General features: G+C 46.9%; 2 protein-coding genes across 2 annotated transcripts in view; one reads left to right on the forward strand and one right to left on the reverse strand.

Moving 5' to 3' along the window:
* The window catches only part of TDRD9 (tudor domain containing 9), a 118,389-nt gene extending 97,928 nt beyond the window's left edge, over nt 1-20,461 (reverse strand). The window contains exons 1-2 of the mRNA XM_047080087.1: nt 20,262-20,461; nt 1,594-1,700 (exon numbers count right to left, since the gene is read on the reverse strand). Of these exons, the coding sequence (XP_046936043.1) occupies nt 1,594-1,700; nt 20,262-20,461 (307 nt within the window). The remainder of the gene's footprint in view (nt 1-1,593; nt 1,701-20,261) is intronic.
* Nucleotides 8,866-9,806, forward strand: RD3L (RD3 like). Its single transcript, XM_047080088.1, has 2 exons — nt 8,866-9,164; nt 9,509-9,806. Exons 1-2 carry the CDS (start codon nt 8,866-8,868, stop codon nt 9,804-9,806), a joined length of 597 nt encoding a protein of 198 aa, XP_046936044.1.
* Nucleotides 20,462-20,827: the final 366 nt, after the last annotated feature.

The following is a 20,827-nucleotide window of genomic DNA, read 5'->3' on the forward strand; positions in this document are numbered from 1 at the left end:
TAATCCAAATCAAAAGTTACTAGAGCAGATGCCTCCAACTGCAGGCATTCAATCGTAACCTCGCTACTTTCCAGCAGCGGCAATCCCGTGTGGCATGCTCCAGGAGTGGCAGGCGGCGTGCCCCAGGTCAGGCCATACGGGCGTAACAAGAAGGATCGCATCACACAGTCATCTGAGAACGAACGCGCCTCCGCAAAGGGAAATACGAGCTGATGGAGGTCTCTGCACAGTAACACGCACACGGCTCCTTCGTGCTTCTACTGGACCTTCTACTGGATCTCTGCTGCACAGGCAAAATCCCCAATCCCTGTCCGCTGACATTCATGAGACCTCCGAGGCTCCCCACAGATTAGCAATGAAGCAATCGACGCTCGGCCACGTCCAGCTCTGTATTTTTAGCAGAGGTACGCACTGGACCAAGGGGCGCACACACTTTCAACTATCACTTCTGATGTTAACCTACCAGCCCGTCCGGACAACTATTCCTCCTGAGGGAGCTAAAGACAGTAACTGAAATATACAAACAACACCTAATGAGGCGACACCAGGCCGAAGCCAACAGCAAGGCAAGAACACAGACACAAAGGCAAAGAACTCCATGCGCTTTTGCTTTAAGGTGAAACATAAACCATGAGAAATAAACCTGAATCTATGTAGGGACCCAAACAATGAGAAAACAAAATGGAATGAGACAGTGCGGTGGGGCGCCTGGGTGGTTAAGCGTCCGACTCTTGGTTTCAGCTGAAGTCATGATCTCAAGGTTCATGGGTTTGAGCCCCGCGTCGGGCTCTGTGCTACAGCTCAGGCTGGAGCCTGCTTCGGATTCTGTGCCTCCCTCTCTCTCTGCCCCTCCCCACTCATTCTCTCTCTCCCTCTCTCTCTCTCTCTCAAAAATAAACATTAAAAAAATTAAAACAAAAGAACAGACTATTTAAGAACTACGTTTAAAAGAGAAAAAAAACAGGGGCACCTAGGTGGCTCAGTCAGTTAAGCGTCTGACTTCAGCTCAGGTCATGATCTCACGGTTCGTGGGTTCGAGCCCCATGTCGGGCTCTGTGCTGACAGCTCAGAGCCTGGAGCCTGTTTTGGATTCTGTGTCTCCCTCTCTCTCTGACCCTCCCCCGTTCATGCTCTCTGTCTCAAAAATAAATAAACGTTAAAAAAAATTTTTAATAAAATAAAAAAATAAATAGAATTTAAAAAATAAAAGAAAAAAACGGAGCACTTGTGTGGCTCAGTTAGTTGAGTGTCCAACTCTTGATTTTGGCTCAGGTCACCGTTCATGAGTTCAAGCCCCACAACGGGCTCTGCCCTGACAACACAGAGCCTGCTTGGGCTTCTCTCTCTGCCCCTCCCCAGCTCGCATGCGTGCGTGCTCTCAAAATAAACTTTTTAAAAAAAAGAGAGAGAAAAGTGACTATTTTACAACCCAACATATACTCACCCACTCAAAAACACATCTTGAATTAACAAGCAATATGGATTCTTTGTTGACCAAGATATCACATTTCTTAAAAACTTTAAAGAATGTAACACTTTAACCTGTAAATAACTCATGCAGCAGATTTTAAATATTTAAAAATATCCATTTACCTGGCCTACTGGTTGACTGATCACTGCCACACATATCAAATTCTTGTGCTTCAAGCTGTCTGTATTTGTCAATATACTCCATTTCTGAGCTCTTTCGGCTAAGTGGCCTAAAAAGAATATTAAACGTTAATATGCTATTTCCAAAAAGCCAAGAAATCCCACGTGCTAGAAGAATTCTTGAATAGTTACTTCTACTTAAGTCAGAGAAGAAAACACACTAATGGTCATTCAACAAATGCAAATAAAGGGCACCTGGGTGTCTCAGTCGGTTAAGTGTCTGACTTCAGCTCAGGTCATGATCTCACAGTTCATGAGTTTGAGCCCCGCATCAGGTTCTGTGCTGACAGCTTGGAGCCTGCTATGGATTCTGTGTCTCCCTCTCTCTCTGCCCTTCTCTCTCTCTCTCTCTCTCTCCCCCAAAAATAAACATTAAAAAAAATTTTTTTTCAAATGCAAATACGCTCAACTCCCCATCTTCTGGCCACCCAAGTGCAAATTAAAGCAGGGAGAAACTGGACACCTGGGTGGCTCAGTCGGCTGAGCATCTGACTCTTGATGTCGGCTCAGGTCATGATCTCATGGTTCATGAGTTCAAGCCCCACGTCGGGCTCCATGTTGACAGTGGGGCCTGCTTGGAATTCTCTCAGCCCTTCCCCTGCTCATACTCTCTCTCCAAAAAATTTTTTTAATTAAAAAAATAAAAGAGTGAGAGACCAGTATTTCCCCCTTCATATTAGCGGAAGACTGAATATCCTTAGATCACTGCAGGGAGTGGTAAATGAGTTAAGACTTTTGTTATTCTGAAAGGCAACCAGCCAGTATCTGAACCAAAATTTTCCCCTCAGTGTCTTCCGTAGAGCAGTATTTCAACATGCAGACAAGGAAGCACGTGCACGGACATGGGAGCATTCATTTAGTCAGCAAATATCTACTGAACGCCCAGCACATCGGAGGAACTTAGACACTAGAGGTGCAGCAGTAAACAAAACAAGGTCCTTGCCCTCATGAAAGTGTCGTCTAGTGAAGGAGACATAACAGATACACACACTCACCAGTGATATGGAGGTACAAGTTTAAAGCTAAGGGTATGGAGAACTCCAGGGAGAGAAGGTACCTCCAGACGATGTTTGTAATGGTTAAAACCTGAAAACAAATGTCAGAGGGAGGGCCAAGCCACGGCACGCTCCTACTCAGTGTGCATCTTTTTAAGGATGGCCAGGGCCATCTTCATGCTAATAGGCAAACATGTCCAAGATGTTAATTTAAAAAAAAAAGGCAACTGCTGTGTGATATGCAAAATATGCTACCAATTATGTTTGCATTATCCGCATCTAATTTAATCGCCCTGCCGTCAGAAAGAAGACTGCACAATACCAATTCTTGAAACTTGAGGTTTACTTTAATAAAACGCTATTTGCCTCAAAGCCTACTCTTGCCTGCTATTAATAGTTACATCAACATTCTTTTGGTTACTGTTTACCTGATATTTACTCATTAATCCACTGAGCAAATTAATATTCAAGGCTGCCTCCATGCCAGGCGCTGTTTTAAGCACTTGGGATAAAGCGGCTGGCAGACAGTCCTCATGGAGTTTACAGTCTAGTTGGGAGAAGAAAAATAAAGTAGAACATAGAACACGTCATTCAGAGATGAGCCCACAGAGAAAAATACCTGTGCAGCCAGGAGAGAAGATGGGGGAGGGCGGCTGCAATATTAATAGGATGATAAGGCGACAACAAAGCAAAGATCAGCGGAAAGAAAGAGAAGGGCCGTGCAGCCCTGGAGGGGAAAGATCTCCTGAACAAGGACACGGGAAAGGCCAGCCTTGAGGCAAGTGTGCCACAAGAGGCGGGAGGCGGAGGCAGCCCAGGAGAAGGGTGGGGGGCCCAGAGGTACGGGGAACAGGAGTGGGTTAGCGGGAAGGGCAGGGGGGAGGCTGCCGGCAGGGACGAATTACAGAGATTTGGGCTTCTGCTCTGAGGGAGATGGGTTTTGAGCCAGGACAGACAAACAGCAACATCAAACTCCTATTTTAACAGGACGGCTCAGACCGGGTGAAGCGGGGTGCGGTGACAGGGGTGGGTAGTCAGAAGCGGGGAGACCACCGAACACAGGAGCACAGTAACCAAGGCCAGAGACGACGGGGCTCGGACCAGAGTGGCAACCGTGAGGGGGGAGCCACTCGAACGTGCTGGCATGGGGACGCCTGGCTGGCCCAGATGGTGGAGTGTGTGGCTCTTGATCTTGGGGTTGTGAGTTCGAGCCCGATGCAGGGTTTAGAGATTACTTATAAATAATATCTTTAAAGAATACATATGCCGGCATGCTAGACCTGGGTATGAAAACACAGGAGTCGAGAACGTTTCCCCAGTTCCAGCTCCTGGGAAGACCAAACGAGCACACCACACTCTGTGCCTCAAAATGAAGCCAGAAAGCCAGGACAGAGCACATGAGCTGTTACCAGAGTCCCTGAAAGCACAGTACTGGGCAGATGGGACCAGAATTCTGGGACTAGAAACGACCAGAATTCAGAGCAGCGGCAAGCAAACCAGAGGTGCATCTGCCATCATTTAACTCTGCCGTCCCCAAGTGCAGACACGGCACGGGCACAGACAGGGCGCCCCAGAAGCAGTTCTCGTGTCTCAGGGAGGAGAGGGGACCCCACATGTTCAAAGTGAAGGCAGACCCCAGATTTTGTGTTTCCAGGGGTCAGCAAGAGCCTCAAACTCTAAGGAGGGGAGACATCCTCTCCCAGAGGGTAGGGTGGACCCTCACTGCCTTCTTTCCTCCAGGGTCCTCCCATCGCTTGGCCCTGAATGTGAATGCCGGCAGCTGAACCGGCAGGAAGCGCATGGTGAAGCAGGGCAATAAAGCCGCAGGCTTGGGGCCGGGAGCTGCCTCAGGGACAGGAGAGCACCTCGGGAAGCGAGACCCCCAAGGCCGTCCAGAAGCCACCGGGCCGTACCAGCATGCGCTGACCCCAAAGAGCCCACCACGGACTGATGACTGAGGGCTGAGCTCCAGGATGGCCAACAGGTGGCACCCTGTAGGACAGACCGGGTGGCGCCGCGAGGGCTCTGAAAACCGGAGACATCCCGAAACCTCACACAAGGCTGGCGGGAATTTGCCACCCGAACACGGCTGCTCAGCTGCAATCCCCGGAAGATTTAAACAAGCCCCCGGGTCCCGTAATACAGCATTCAAGATGCCCAGGACACACACAACTACCCAGCACGTGAAGGCCCGGGAAAATCTCCAGGCTGGAGCGATGGCCACATAGTTGGACACTGGCTATCCAACTTGGGTGTCCGACCCTACACCTCACACCAGCTTTAAATCACTTCCAAACCCATTCAACCACCCAGACACCTGCTTTTTCACACCTGTAAAGCTAATGTTCTCCTACACTTGATAATCTGGAATAGAGAAGCCTTCATAAACAAGAGCACAAAAAAAGAACAGTCAAAAAGGAAAATACCAAAAAACTAACGTAAACTGTAAAACCTAAAGCTTATGAACAAGGGGCGCCTGGGTGGCTCAGCGGTTGAGCAGCCGACTTCGGCCCAGGTCATGATCTCACGGTTCATGAATTCGAGCCTTGTGTTGGGTTGTGCTGACAGCTCGGAGCCTGGAGCCTGGAGCCTGCTTCAGATTCTGTGTCTCCCTCTCTCTCTGTTCTCCCCTACTCACACTCTGTCTCTCTCAAAAAATAAATAAACATTAAAAAAATTTAAAAAAAAATGTCGGGCGCCCCGCAGCCTCAGTCAATTAAGCAGCCGACTTTGACTCAGGGCATGATCTCGTGGTTCATGAGTTTCAGCCCTGCGTCGGGCTCTGTGCTGACAGCTCGGAGCCTAGAGCCTGCTTCGGATTCTGGGTCTCCCTCTCTCTTTGCCCCTCCCCTGCTCGTGCTCTGTCTCTCAAAAATAAACAAACATTAAAAAAAATACACGCATTAGTGTGTTTTAATTAAAATGATTTTATCAACTGCATCTCTAACAGCCGAAAGACAGAAGCAGCAGCGATCCAGGATTTTAAACCGAGTAGCAAAGGAATTAAAAGCAGAGGGCCGGGCCACCAGGCTCCTCCCGGTGAGGAATCCTCCCTGCGCCGCTATCAAATGCTGCCGAGCACTAACGAGGCCCCAACTGTAAACACGAACACTTGTCCCTGGCTCCTCAGCTTGCCCTCAGGTTTCCAAAATTTTGTTTTTCCAGACTTACTTTCTTATGCACTTCTCTACACACCTTAGAAGTTTATCTGCTCACCCTGTAAATGCTACAGTGCGATCTCACAGTGAGTATGAGAGATGGTACAATCTTCAGCTAACAAGACGCAGCCTGGAAAATTGTGACAGTGACCAAAAGAAACTGGCCAGTATCACAGTTTAAGCTTTCTGTCTTCCACACAAAATGCCTGGAGGCTGCAGTTCCTCAGAAACAACTCATTTGTTCAACGTACTAAAATGTTTAATAAAATCCAAGTTAGGGGCGCCTGGATGGCTCAGTCGGTTAAGCGTCCGACTTTAGCTCAGGTCATGATCTCGCAGGCAGTGAGTTCGAGCCCCATGTCGGGCTCTGTGCTGACAGCTCAGAGCCCGGAGCCTGCTTCGCATTCTGTGTCTCCCTCTCTCTCTGCCCCTCCCCTGCTCGTGCTCTGTGTCTCTCTCTCATAACTAAACGTTAAAAAAAAATTGTTTTAATCCAAGTTAATCTGGTTATAGCTTAATAAACAGAAAGGATTAACATGAAGGTACTTTCTCCACAAATCCTGATTCACGGATATTTCTGGTGTCCATCTACAAGGTAGCAGGGGCACGACTGTACTGATACCTGAGTTCTACTTCAATCAAACAATCTCAGGAGACAGGACAGAAAACATACCGGTGACAATAATATAAGCAGCACAGCCTGAGCACCAGAAACGCTGGCTCACACGCGGAAGACGGAAGGGAGGCGCGTGGAATGGAAGCTGAGCCGTAAGAGAAACTGTGAGGGCTACACCTGAGCAGGCGCCACAGGGGCAGCACGGGCGCCAGAGAAGTCTGCGGCGGGGGGTGTCTTTGAGAAGCTCTTTGCACAGCAGGCTCACCGATCTTCAAATCTCCCAAGGACGCCCCCCCCCCGGCCCCGAAAAGGCCTTCCCCGACCTCCACAACAAACTACAAAGTGAATAAAGAACTACAAAGTGGATAAACGGAAAAGAGAGAGAATGAACATCTCAGAAGACAGAGTCTGTGTGAGCAACTCTGAGGGCAGAGGGAACACGACGACACGTGTCGGGAAGACACGCTCCGGGGCAGCGCCGGCAGGAAGGGGAAGGAAGCCACAGAAGGCCCCGAAAAGAAACGTGGCTCGTGTTCCACAGCCGCTACACTTCCGACGTTGCCGTCACCATCGCAGAGGCAAAAACTGTTTAAATTAAAGCAACAGCAAGGAGGTTATTCGAAGGGAGAAGTGTCAGGATTCATCGTAACTTCGGCAGAAAATCTGCGAGGACGTTTCTGTCCCGCCGAACTCGACTGCTTCCGTTCTCAGAGCGCCGCACACGATGCGATGTGAAAACCTGCCCGGTGAAGATGATGGATGCCGACAGCGGGCCACTTCTCACGTGTAAGGAACAGGGCTGTAGGCTGACCGCACACGTCACTCTTCATCACGCGTGACAAGTGGGTCTGATGGGAACCATGTCCATTCTTCACAGTTCATTTGAAGGAAAAGGCAACAGAAGAAACAAGTGGTATGAAAGGAAAAGCCGCTATGTAGTCACCGAACACAGAAGCAGAGAGTAAAAGACCTGTCTGCCCTTCAGCCAGAGACCCGCGGCCCCTGAAGGAAAGACCATCCCACATCGCATCGCATAGCATCGCATCGCATCGCATCGGCCCTCGCCCCAAAGGTAAGTGTGTTTCACCCTCGGCTCCAAAAGAAAACACTGCCATCGTCTTCTGTAGAATGAATTACAAGGTTTCGTTTTCAATTTCTCATGCTCTTAGATCTCTCTTTTCCCCTACCCTTAATCTATTATAACGGGTTTTCAAGAGAGTATAAACTATATTGTCAAGTCACCTACTTCAGCATTTACGTCCTCCGGCCTCACAACTGGCTCCAGCATACAAATCTCACTACCAGTTAGAGAGAGAAACGAGATGAATACAGAAAATAATCCTGACTAAACAGTCCACCTAGGACTGATACCAGCATTCTTCGCCTCTTTTGCTCCATCATAACGAATTTCCTCAGGACGGATATTTTGCAAATCGTCAAGACTGATCTGTTTTTTCTGCTCTCATTAGAGGGGACAGTGACCTGGCTTCTAGATGGCCTGAAAGTTAAGCAGAAGAATTAAAGCAGCGTGGTTATTTTTAGCTCTCTACAGGCATAAAAATACAGCCCTGAGCTGTGACCCACAGCAGAACATCACAGCACGCACCGTCCCCCCCGTAGCTGGGAGCGCGGCCCTGGTGCCTCCCGGTGCCGCTCCTCGCTGCATCACCGGAGCCGAGTCGGAGTGCATTTAGGACCAGAGCCTGTGGCTGCCGGCATCTTTTTCAAACAGACGGAGCTACGTTCAAAAGGCAGACCGTTATATAATTTGTGAAGATTAAACAGTAAGTTATTTTTGTCACTTCTTCTAGCTCACTTACAAGGTGAATTAATGAGCGTTCTCTCTAAATGAAGACATCACAACCTCATTCCTAACACAGAAATTGATTTATTTCAAATACAGTTTCAGTGGGTAAATAAGGAGGTTCATTCCTTCCAACAGGGGACGCATCCGGAAGAACAATATACGCCCAAGAAAAACATAGCTTCGTCACTAATTCAAGCAAACTCTTTGGCAACATCACCACATCGGATCCATCAACTTACCAGGTACGCTTTAAACCTTTTCTGCGCAAAACCTAAGTCAAAAGTGTGTGTGTAGGTAGAGCTTTCCTATACGTTAATGTTTTAAAGCCTCCTAAGAACTTTTAATAGCAAGTGCCAGTGTTATTTTCAGAAAATGTTCAGTCTGGAGAATATCTCTGACTTTGTATATTTCACTTCTGCTTAGCTACATAATGTGTTTTCAAAGCTTGGTTTTTGGTACTGACCTAGTTAGAAATTAAAAGACTTTAATCCACATTCTAATCTCGTTTTGACCTGCATATCTAACCAGTGAAAAATTCACGCAGTTTCTGGCAAATTTACTGAAAAGAAACAGATGTGCTGATCAGAACCGCAACATTTTATACAAATAAACAAGTGAGAATATTCCCATAGGCTGAGCATGCCACTTTTTGGCTGGATGAAATGGCCAAAATACGATGCCTACAAACCCGCACACTGTCCTGGCTCAGATGTAGTGACAAAGACCCTGCTTCGGGAATTAAAGTGGCATCTGAAGGAGCGAGAGAGACTAATACAAGAGATTGAAAATGAACAAAAAGTAAAAAAAACAGGAGTGGATTACAACTGGCTGAGAAACCACCAGAACCCCCACATGACCATCCCGGCTACTGAACAAAGACAACTTGAAGTCCTTTGCTCACAAGTTCAACCTTGTCAGACCGGAACTATTCTCAGCAGGTAAAAATACTATGTTCTCTTTTGTGATTATCTGCTGCTGTCAAGTCTAAGTTCTTCATATATCTAGACTGGAAATCGTATTCTATCGGGTACATACTTTAATCACGTGCATCAAAAACCCAAAACCAAAATCCCCAAGGATAGGCTGGACAAAAATATCTTACTGGAAATATTTTTAAGTCACAGAGAATGTCTTTACTAGAAGCGTAATTTTAAAGGGATGAGCAGATTATTCAAAAGGTAACTACTATGCAATTACATTATTTCAGCTATATTTCAGAGATAAATGAATATGCACAGAAGGGAGTTTCTGAATTGAATATTCATTACTGCTTTCCCTCTAGATTTCGAGAAGTTTTAGCAGAAAATGATGTACTGCCATGGGAAATAGTCTACATCTTCAAGCAAGTTCTGAAAGACTTCCTAAACAGTGCTGACAAAGGCAACCAGCAGGAAGGCCTGGAAGAGTCAAGGAACACAGACTGTCCTGTTCCTTCTGTGATGCCAGGCTCAAGCTCCAAGAGTTCAGACAAAGACGAAATACCCACTATTTCCAGTTACGTGGACAAAACCACAAAGAACAGGTTCCCAGCATTCTCACACAGAATATGGAACCTACCATATTATTACCCATCAAGTTAAGTTACTTATAACCAGAGGAGTTTCTATGACCACCTTTAGAAGCAGAACTCTTAATATTAAAAGAAAAAGTGATGTGATTTCATGTTTTGTTGCAAAGTCAGATGTTACGTAGTGTTTAACTCTGCATCCTAGGTTTTAAGTAGTGTTCCTTTTTTAACCACTCTACAAATGCAGTGTTTTATTAAACAGTCTACTTTTAACTAAAATGGTTCCAAATATTTTGAAAAAAATGTTTGAAGTATTTTCTTATACCTCAAACATCTCTCACAGGAACATAGTCATTTTATTTAGTATGAAACTGGACAAATTCTGTGTGGAAATTAGACATTAACCTTGACTTTTATTCTGAAAGGAAGCTGTATAGAATAAAATAAATGACTGATGTGAATCTTACTTTTACAATAAAACACGGAGCGGCCTCCAGTCATAATCAGCGGGGAAGGGAGGATGGGCAGTCACAGAGAAGATAACGTGTAAAGACTAAGTGATGCTTTACTCCAACACTCAGATTTGTTACTAATTACAATATTTTTTAATCGCAACTAACGTTAAGGAAAGGCGTGAAAAAGAAACAGGGACATCTGGGTAGCTCAGTCGGTTGAGCGTCCGACCTCGGCTCAGGCCATGATCTTGCAGTCTGTGAGTTCGAGCCCCATGTCGGGCTCGCTGCTGTCAGTGCAGAGCCCACTTTGAATCCTCTGTCTCCCTCTCTCTGCTCCTGCCCTGCTTGTGTGCACATGCTCGCTCGCTCTCTCTCTCAAAAATAAATAAAACATTTTATAAATAAATAAATATGATAGATAAATAAATAGATAGATAGATAAATAAATAAATAAGGAAATAGAGCACTATATCATATCAATAAAGAGAAACAGACTGGGTTCATTTAAGATGGCAAATATTCAGGGTGCCTGGTGGCTCAGTCAGTTAAGCAGCTGACTCTTGATTTCGGCTCAGGTCATGATCTCTTGGTTTGTGAGTTCAAGCCTCACATCTCGCTCTACACGGACAGTGCAGAACCTGCTTGGGATTCTCTCTTCCTCTCTTTCTGCCCCTCCCCACTCACGCTTGCTCACTCTCTCTGCCTCCCTCCCTCCCTCTCAAAATAAATAAAATAAAATACCTAATATTTAATATGCAAAATTCAACATTTCATAATTTCATTCAAGGAGAAAACTCATCATTGGGGTTTTTTTATTAAGTGCTAGAATCTTTATCACTTTTTTTTTAATGTTTATTTATTTTTGAGAGACAGAGACAGAGCATGAGTGGGGGAGGAGCAGAGAGAGAGGGAGAGACAGAATCTGAAGCAAGCTCCAGGCTCTGAGCTGTCAGCACAGAGCGCGACGCGGGGCTCGAACCCATGAACCATGAGATCATGACCTGAGCTGAAGCTGGACGCTTAACCGACTAAGCCACCTAGGCTCCCCTAGAATTTTTATCACTCTTAAAAGTAAGTCCAAGGAACCCAATGTTTACAACTTTACACTTGGGATTTTATGGTTTTCTTCCATCTAACAGGAAAACATATTCAGGACCAGAACTGAATACACACCCCAAACAAACCCTTCTGACCTGTCTTCTCCTGTACTCTCAGACAACATCCACACCATCCTGAGCAGGCTTCAACTTGGTCTTTAATCCTAACCATGCAGTGAATGGTGTCAACCCGACCAGGGTTTAATAAGACAAGGTAAAGGGAAACACAGCTCTAAGTGGATCTGAAATAGACCCCTCTCGTTCCTGTTCCCTTGTGGTTCTGTGTTCACAAGCTAACTAGCAAGGGCTCTTCCAGCACTGAGAAATTTGAATGGAAACTATTTGTGGGAGAGCTGACTGTCCCCAGAAGTGCATAACTGCTTATTATCCAGTGAATACAGAAAACAGCACACAAAAGTTTTCATATTATCACCTTAATGGTGGGAACAAAATGACTGTTTTAAACAGCTTGGAGTGGTCTATGATGCAGCCCCAGAAGTGGCAACCTCACCATGTAGATGAGGAAATATACACCACAAAGAGACCCAGAACACTCCATTCTTCCCCCCCCCCGCAGGGCACCGTAATCAGCCACCACACAAAAGAAATGACCAAGCACATCCCTTTGGAGATGGCCACTCTCCCTGTCCAGACAGGAAGAAGAGGACGGTCTTCAGTCCCCGCTGTCAGAAGCTTCCTACAACTGAAAAAGCTACAGACACTTCGGTGACCCACTAGTCCAAGAGGAAAATGAACCCATGCTGCTCTAAGTTGCCCACGATGCAGTCAATTCCACAGCCAGACTTTAAAGAGAAATGGAGGGGCGCCTGGGTCACTCAGTTGGTTAAGCGTCCAACTTCAGCACAGGTCATGATCTCATCGTTCATGGGTTCGGGCCCCAAGGTGGGCTCTGTGCTGCCAGCTCAGAGCCTGGAGCCTGCTTCAGATTCTGTGTCTCCTTCTCCCTCGGCCCCTTCCCCACTCACATTCCGTCTCTCTCTCTCTCTCTCAAAAATTAATATTAAAAAAAAAATCTTAAGGGGCACCTGGGTGGCTCACTCAGTTAAGCCTCTGACGCTTGGTTTCAGCTCAGATCATGATCTCACGGTTCAGGGGTTCAAGCCCCACATCGGGCTCTGCGCTCATGGTGCAGAGCCTACTTGGGATTCTCTTTCTCTTTCTCCCTCTCTCTCTGCTACTCCACTTGTACTGTCTCTGTCTCTCTCAAAATTAAATAAACTTAAAAAAAACTTTTAAATAGAAGTAAATAAACAGGAATGGAAAAAATACACTGCATTTTGGTAGACAGAATCTCTCTCTTTGTTTTGGCAATAGCGTAACAACCATGATTCCTGTGAGAGCACTGGTGTATGTAATTTAAAACTACAGTTGTTTAGAGGCTCCTGGGTAGCTCAGTCAGTTAAACATCTGACTCTTGGTTACAGCTCAGGTGGAGCTCCACCTCAGGATCTGTGCTGACAGGGCGGAGCCTGCTTGGGATTCTCTCTCTCCCTCTCTCTCTCAAAATAAACTTAAAAAAAAAAAAAACTACAGTTGTTGCTCGAAAATCTACAAATCAAATAGAAATTTTAACACAAATAACTTCCTAAATATTAACAGATCTCATTCCATACGTTGGCCTGTTTCTAAAACCGGCAAGAAAATGAGGGTCAAAAACATTAGGGGGTGCAAATGGGGGAAAGAACTACCAGGAAGGCTTTAGGCATGTTTTATAAAGAAAAAGTATTGGCTCAGTGGCTAAAAGCTTTGGCTAGAAAATACTAAGGTGCGGGGGGGGGGGGGGGGGGCGGTGTGGCTCAGTCGGTTGGGTGTCCAACTTCAGCTCAGGTCATGATATGGTTTGTGAGTTCAAGCCCCACATCGGGCTCTGTGCTGACAGCTTGGTGCCTGGAGCCTGCTTCAGATTCTCTGTGTCCCTCTCTCTGCCCCTCCCCCACTTGTGTGTGCACTCTCTCCTTCTCTCTCTCTCTCTCAAAAATAAATAAATGTAAAAAAAATAGTGAGGTGCAATATACATTAATCCACATAAAAGTACTCTGTGTATCTGACACATCATAAGCTCTCAAAAGTTAGCAGATTTTTTTTTAATGTTTGTTTTTGAGAGAAAGAGCACACTCACATGGGAGGGGCAGACAGAGGGAGGGACAGAGGATCTGAACTGGGCTCTGTGCTAACAGCACAGAGCCCAATGTAGGGCTCAAATTCATGGGCCATGAGATCATGACCTGAGCCAAAGTCAGATTCTTAACCGACTGAGCCACCCAGGCGTCCCTCAGAACTGAGCATTATTTAACCAGCCCAATCCATTTAGTAGCGTTTAAGTCATTCTTTCACACGCCAGGTGCTGTGTGCAAAGCACTGTATACATATTCTCATTTAATCCTTTCCTTGAAAGTAGTATCACTCCCACTCGACACATGAACAAACAGCCTCAGACAAGTTCAATGGCTGTCCAACGTCAGTGAACAACAAGGCAGGGACTGGCATCTGTCGGGTCCCTGCACTGTGTCCAGCCCCAACTTAACCTCTGAGCTCCAAATGCATACAGTCAGTTGTTTACCTGACCCTCCTCTTGGATGCCCACAGGTAACCAAGGTCACAGAGATTTGTTTTCTAAAAGGATAAATACAAATCAAGAAAAGGAACAAAGGAATCAAAGCAACACATGTACACACAAAAAAGCACAGCTCTTTAGACACTTCAGCTCAGTAAACAACAATGCCACCAAGCCATCCAATTCTTAGAGAATCCCAGAGCCAGAAATCTCAGAATCATTCTCGATGGTGGAGGGACCAAAAACACATCACAAAGAAGACTTGGGGCACATGGCAAGTGCTTTAGAGGAGAAAACAATGTTGAGAGAGACTACAGAGATGGAGACAGGAGGTGTGGGAGGATTTGTGCAGCTGTGGAGGACACAGGAGGCCCGTACAAGGAGCAGACATCGGGACAGAGCCCGGAATGATGAAGGCGGTCCCAGGAAGAAACAAAGCAGAGGGAGACGGAAAAGGGCAGGCACTCCGGGAAGAAGAGTAGAGACAGAAGCCCCAAGGTGGAAGTGAGTTTGGGGTCTTCAAGACACAGAAAAAATAAATGCCAATGTGGCCAGAGGGCAGCAGCAGATTAGGCAGATGTCAGCTGGAGGAAAGCTCGGTTAGTCATAACAGAGTCTACATTTTATTCTAATGACAATCTAGCCACAGATAGTTGCACACGTACTCAAAAAACCTTAGATGTGAGTGTTGACTCAAGAATTTGCTCATTTACCAAACATTAACCGATCATCCACTTCGTGCCAGGCATTCTTCTAGGTGCTAGAATATTCGGGGGGGGGGCAAGGATGGGAAACGAGGAGAATAAAAATAGAAGGCTTTTGCAATAATGCAGGAAAGAGAGGATGGTTCATCTAGGCCAGGTTGGTGAAAGCACAAACGGGGAAGTGCACTCTTATTCTGGAAACATCTGCCAGGATATTCTAATTTTCATCGGATTATACAGACACACACACACACACACACACACACACACACACACACACACACCTTAGGGAAATCAGCTGTGGTCAGAGGCGTATGACAGATTTCACAATTCAGTCAAAGCAGGAGCAGATAAGGAAGCCATACTCATTTCTAGCATATCATAAGACCTCAAGAATTGGGACCTAACCAAGGCAGTCCATTCATGCAGATACCTGGGCTCCTACTATGTGCCAGGCACTACACCAGGAGGCAGAGATTCAGTGATAAAACGTTCCCTCAAAAAGTTCTCATGTGGAGAAAACAACAGAAAGCAATTCCATACAAGTACTAAGAGATGTGGACGCAGGGCACCAGGCAAGTGGTTATTCACAAAGGGGAGGTGGCCGCCCGCCTGGTTTTCCCGAGCCTTCCAGGCGTTCCTTCTCACTCTTCTTTATTCCATCTCGTCAACTTCTCAACATTCAAGGGGTCCAGGCTTGGGTCCTTGGACCTCTTCTCACCCACTTCTTCTTCTCAGGTCCTTGGACCTGCACTCACCCACTAGGATCCACCACCCACAGTCTGGGTGAGCTCATTGGTCCCCAAGCCTTAAACTGAACACCCAAACATCTAGTTCCAGCCAGGCTTCCTTCCTCAGTTCCAGACTGCCTGTGTTTACTGTTATCTAACAGTCATGTCAAGTTCACACGTCCAAATCAAAAGTCTCCCCATACACCAGCTCCTCCCGTGGTCCTGCCTTTCTCCGTCGATGGCAACACATTCCAGCTGCTCGGCCAAGAACCTTGGTGTCCCTGTTATTGCTTCCCCACTCATGTTCTGTATCTGATCCAGCTACAAAGTCCTCGCTTGTGTCTTAGGAATACATCCAAACTGCATACTGCTTACCGCCTCCAATGCCACAGTCCTGGTCTAACCCACCATCCTCTCTTCTTAGATGATGTATTAGCGGGCATTCTCCAGAGAAACTAAACCAACAGATATGTATAGAGAAAGAGAGATTTACTTTTAGGAATTAGCTCATGAGATTGTAGAGACACAAGTCCAAAATGTGCAGGCTAGGCCAGCAGACTGGAAACCTGAGAAGGAGTTGCAGCCCGAGTCTGAAGGGACTTGGCAGAATTCCTTCTTGTTTTAGGAGGTAAATCTTCGTTCCAGCCAGGTCTTCAACTGATTTGATGAGGCCCACCCACAATTTGGAAGGTAATCTGCCTTACTCAAAATCTATCAATTTAAATGTTCATTTCATCCAAAAAGCACCTCCACAGAAACGTCCAGAATCATGTTGGGCCAGGGGCACTGGGTGACTCAGCTGGTTAAGCGTCCAACTTTGGCTGAGGTCACGATCTCGAGGTTCATGGGTCTGAGCCCCGCATTGGGCTCTGTGCTGACAGCTCAGAGCCTGGAGCCTGCTTCGGATTCTGTGTCTCCCTCTCTGTCTGCCCCTCCCCCTCTCACACACTGTCTCTCTCTCAAAGATAAATACACATTTTTTAAAAAAAGCTTTTTTTAAATCATGTTGGGCCAAATATCAGCACAACCGTCCAGCCAAGCTGACATCTAAAGTGATGTCACAGATGATATTAATGGACTCTTCCCTGATCCCCTGTTACTGCCCTGGGCCCACTGCAGTCCATTCCACACAGCAGTGATCATGTTAAAGCCAGAAGTCACATCACCCCACAGCTCTGGTCAAAACCCCAGAGTGCCTTCCAATGCCCCCCAGTAGCCTCAGATGAAGCAGCAGAGTCCTTCGTGGTTTCAGAGATAATCGTGGACCCAGCTCCGTGCCCCCAGAGCTCCCCTATTCTCTCTCTCTCTCTCAGCCACTCCCCTCCGGGGCATTGAATTACATAGAGAACACTGTAATTCATGGGAAAGTGGCCTAACAAACTAAATCTGTAAACGGACAAAAAGGTCTTTAAAAAGCACGGCTTTTGTGGTCAACAGAAAACCGCAACTCTCGGAGGATAACACGTACACACACTAACGTGTGCAAAGCCTACATACCGAAAAGCAACAAGCGAGAAGTGAAAAGTAACATATGCTGGAGTCAGACAGCCATCCTACCACATAATAAATAGGCGGACGGGGATCAGTTTCTCAACTTAGCTGAGCCTCAGCTATAAAATGGGACCTCCCTGGTCTGTCGGAAGGACAGACTGCTGTGCTTCCTGTCACCTGACGCGGTGCTCAACACAGTGGGCACTCAACTTACCTGAGAGATACCGAGAAGGGAAAACTGAATTAGGTAAAAGGAATCGCCAGATAGGTGATTTGAAATGGGGAGCGTCTATGGGAAAGCTTTCTCTGGGACAACGTACATTTGGAGGTGCCAAAGAGCCTCGTGTTTTCTACTTCTCTTCTTTATTTTTAATGCCGGTAGTCATTACTCACATGACTCATGAAGCTGGTTTAACAAGGCTCTCGTGGACTGGACTCCAGAGACTTAACGCAAACTGATCGTACCCTGATCGTCCCTCCCAAATACAGTTTCACTGTGGGCTATCCTATACTTCAAAACCTGTCTTCCTCTATGTCAGATGTTTTCTCACCAACATCAAAACCTCATTCAAACTCTCCTTTCTGGAAAGACCTCAGTCAACAAGTATCTGAGCATCAGCTGTGCGCCTGCCACGGGGCAGAGGGTGCCTTTATGGTCAGCTCACCCTACATCAACCCCAGGTCTACCACTGTATCAGTTTCCTGTTGCTGCCATACCAAATTATCAATAATCCAGCAGTTCAAAACAACACAAATTAATTATTTCATAGTTTCTGCTAATCAGTAGTGCAGGTGGACACAAGTAGGTCCTCTGCTTAGAGTCCCCTAAGGCCAAAATCAAGGTGTTGGCAGGACTGCGTTCACTACCAAAGGCTCATTCAGGGTCGTTGGCCAAATTCAGTTCCTTGAAGTTGCAGCACAGAGGTCCCTGTTTCCCTGCTGGCCGTCAGCCGGGATCCCATCTTTGCTCCTAGCTGTCCACATTCTTCTCCTGCTTCCTTTGTGGTCGGTCCTGTCTAACACCAACTGGTCGAGTCCCTCTCATGTTTCAAATCCCTGCTTTTAAGGGCTTGTGTCATTAGACAATCCAGGTAATCTCCCTATTTTAGAATCTATAACCTTAGTTACATCCGCAAAATCCCTCTTTCCTGTAACAGAACACAGTCACAGGGTCCCGTGGTTATCTTTGGAGGGGGGTAGAGGCTCTTTCTACCTACCGTGACTATTTATTTCAGGAAGTTATTGGGCAAGGCACTTTACCACCCAAGTCTGTTTCCTCAACTACAAAATTAAGTTACTGCCATCAATCTCAGGGGGTTATTTCAAGGACTAAATAACGTAGTTGTATTTGAGTGCCCACTACACAGCAGAACCTCCGCCTTAGATATGCATGTGGTAAGGGCCCAGGAAGGGCCTTTCAGAGAAGTACTGCTGAGACTCAAAGCACTACACAAACAAATCTCAATGTTATTTGCCTATTTCTAGCTACATACAGAAGTTGAAACGTTTATGGCAATTTTACAAAGTAATTTTACTTGATAATTATAATTAATATTTTAAGTGGGGCTTGTATTTTCTTTTTTCCATTCCATTACTCTGAAATTTCATTTTTATTGATTTTTCAAAGTCTTAATCCACCAAAGACTGGAAATTGTAACAACTGGTCCTCAGTAGTTACAACATTTAAATCTATACTTTTAGTTTCTGAAAAGGGCAATCATAATTTACTTCCACTACCACAATAAGTTATTTAGAAGCAACACAGCTCTGCCCGTTACAAGCAGAGGAGGCTTAAGGAGAGAGGGTAGCCTAGAGGATTACTCACTAGAGCAATTCAAGGGGGAAAAGTACAAAAGCAGCAACAAAAAAGCCACTCTAAAGCTGCACAAGGGTCTCTTTGTCCCCTCCCCGCCTCCAAGAACAGGTTTACTAAAGATCCCAAGTAGTCCTTGACTCTGCAAAGGCTTGAAGCTTGTCTACAGAGGCTTGAAGCAATCCCATGAAAACCTGACGGGGCCAACCAACAAGAGAAACTTTCTCAAAAATTAAAAAACTGGGGCGCCTGGGTGGCTCAGTCGGCTAAGCGTCCGACTTCGGCTCAGGTCATGATCTCACCGTTCATGAGTTGGAGCCCCGCGTCGGGCTCTGTGCTGACAGCTCAGAGCCTGGAGCCTGCTTCAGATTCTGTGTCTCCCTCTCTCTCTGCCCCTCCTCAGCTCGTGCTCTGTCTCTCTCTCAAAAATAAATAAACATCACAAATAAAAATAAAAAACTAAAAAACAAAAACCACCCTCTCAACTGAAAAAGGTGTTGAATATGGGGGTGGGGGGGTCCGAGCACTGACACAGACACTCCAAGATGGGAGTACTTCCATACTGGCCCGCTTTATAGAGGGAACAGGTGTTTCGGTACACCAGGCTGGGTCTTCTAAAAACAGATGCCCTCCTCTTGCCTTTTTATTTCCACCAAAATCATGTGAACAGATGAACCAAGAACAGTTGCTTACGTTAAAAAAAAAAAAAAATAGTGGGAGAAGGAGCGTTCATAAAACCGAATGAAGATCCAGCTTTCCAGCTCCTTGGTATTCACCCAAATGGACTGAAAACGTTTGACCCACAAAAACCTGCCAGAAATGTTTACCACAGCTTTACTCATCACTGCAAAACTTGAAAGCCACCAGCATCCTTCAGTAGGTAAATGCACAGACTGTGGTACATCCAGACAATGGAATATCATTCAACACATGTTAAAAAAAAAAAAAAAAGAAAGAAAGAAAAAAGCTGCCAATCCATGAAAAAGCATGGAGAAAACTTAAACACATATTACAAAATCAAAGTAGCAGATCTGAAAAGGCTAAACAGGCCTGATTCTAACTATAAGACACTCTGGAAAACGCAACACTACGGATAGTGAAAGGATCAGTGGTTGCCAGGGTTGGGGGGAGAGGGAGGGGTAACGAGGCAGAGCACAAAAGGCAGTGGAACTATTCTGTATGGTGGTGGATACAGGTTCATACACCTGTCCACAACCACAGACCACAACACTAAGATTGAACCCTCATCGTCACTACGGACTCTGGTTAACGATAACGTATCCACATCGGCTCGTCACTTGTACAATGACACACAAAAAAAGACATTAACAACAGGGAAACGTTGGAGGGGGTGAAGAAGGTACTTGGGATTATGCTCAACTTTTCTGTAAATGTAAACTGCTCTCAAAAATAGCTTATTAGTTAAAAAAAAAAAAAAAAAGTTAAAAAGTGAACCTAATTCTGGAGTGGCTCAACTTCCAGGAGAGTTAACCAGGCCTAGGTCACGGGGTGGCCCAGCCGGGGGCCAGGGACGTAGTCATGGAGAGTCTGGGGAGGAGCAAGGGCTCGGGCCTCACACCAACCCCCAGACGCTCCCCCACTGCCGGCCTCGCTCCCACCCCTGGCCGGGCCTGGGTTTCGCACCCACCCTCGGCCTCCTACCTCCCGGACGCTGCCGGCTGGGCCCCAGTCTGGGCCCCAGCTGCTGGGCCGAAGCGGGGGGGCGCGTCCCTGCGCTGCGCCTCGTCCCTGGCCGCCTCGGCCGGGAAGGCGGGCGGTGAGCCCAGCAGTTCCACATCCGTCACGGTCTTGCCGATGGTGAACCAGTCGTTGATCTGGTCGACGGTGAGCTTGCGCAGCATGCTCCCGGCACGGCGACGACGCCACCTCAACCGCCCAGCGGAGCAGCGGGAACAGACGACGCCAAGAACGCGAAGGCGCGTCGGAACACGGCGGGAACGCGGCCCCGCCCCGCCCGGGCCCTCCAATCAGGATGTGCCAGCGCTCGCACGGCGGAACCTCGTGCCGCCGGCCCCGCCCCTCGGCGCCGCGCTAGGCCTGTTGGGAGCACTGGCAGCCCAGCGCCTGCGCTGTCGGCAGCGTCGCTGTTCCGCACGTTGGGGAACGCCTGAGCCACTGCGGCGGCCCCCGAGTCGGCGAGGTGAGTCCCTCGAAGCTGCTCTGCGTTTTAGGGGCCTGGGCCCGGGCATCAGCGGATCCAGGAGGTG

Source organism: Lynx rufus, unplaced genomic scaffold (assembly GCF_022079265.1).
Source record: "Lynx rufus isolate CCGP_SWC_20201006 ecotype Redwood Valley unplaced genomic scaffold, mLynRuf1.p SCAF_17, whole genome shotgun sequence".
NCBI classification, from domain to species: domain Eukaryota; kingdom Metazoa; phylum Chordata; class Mammalia; order Carnivora; family Felidae; genus Lynx; species Lynx rufus.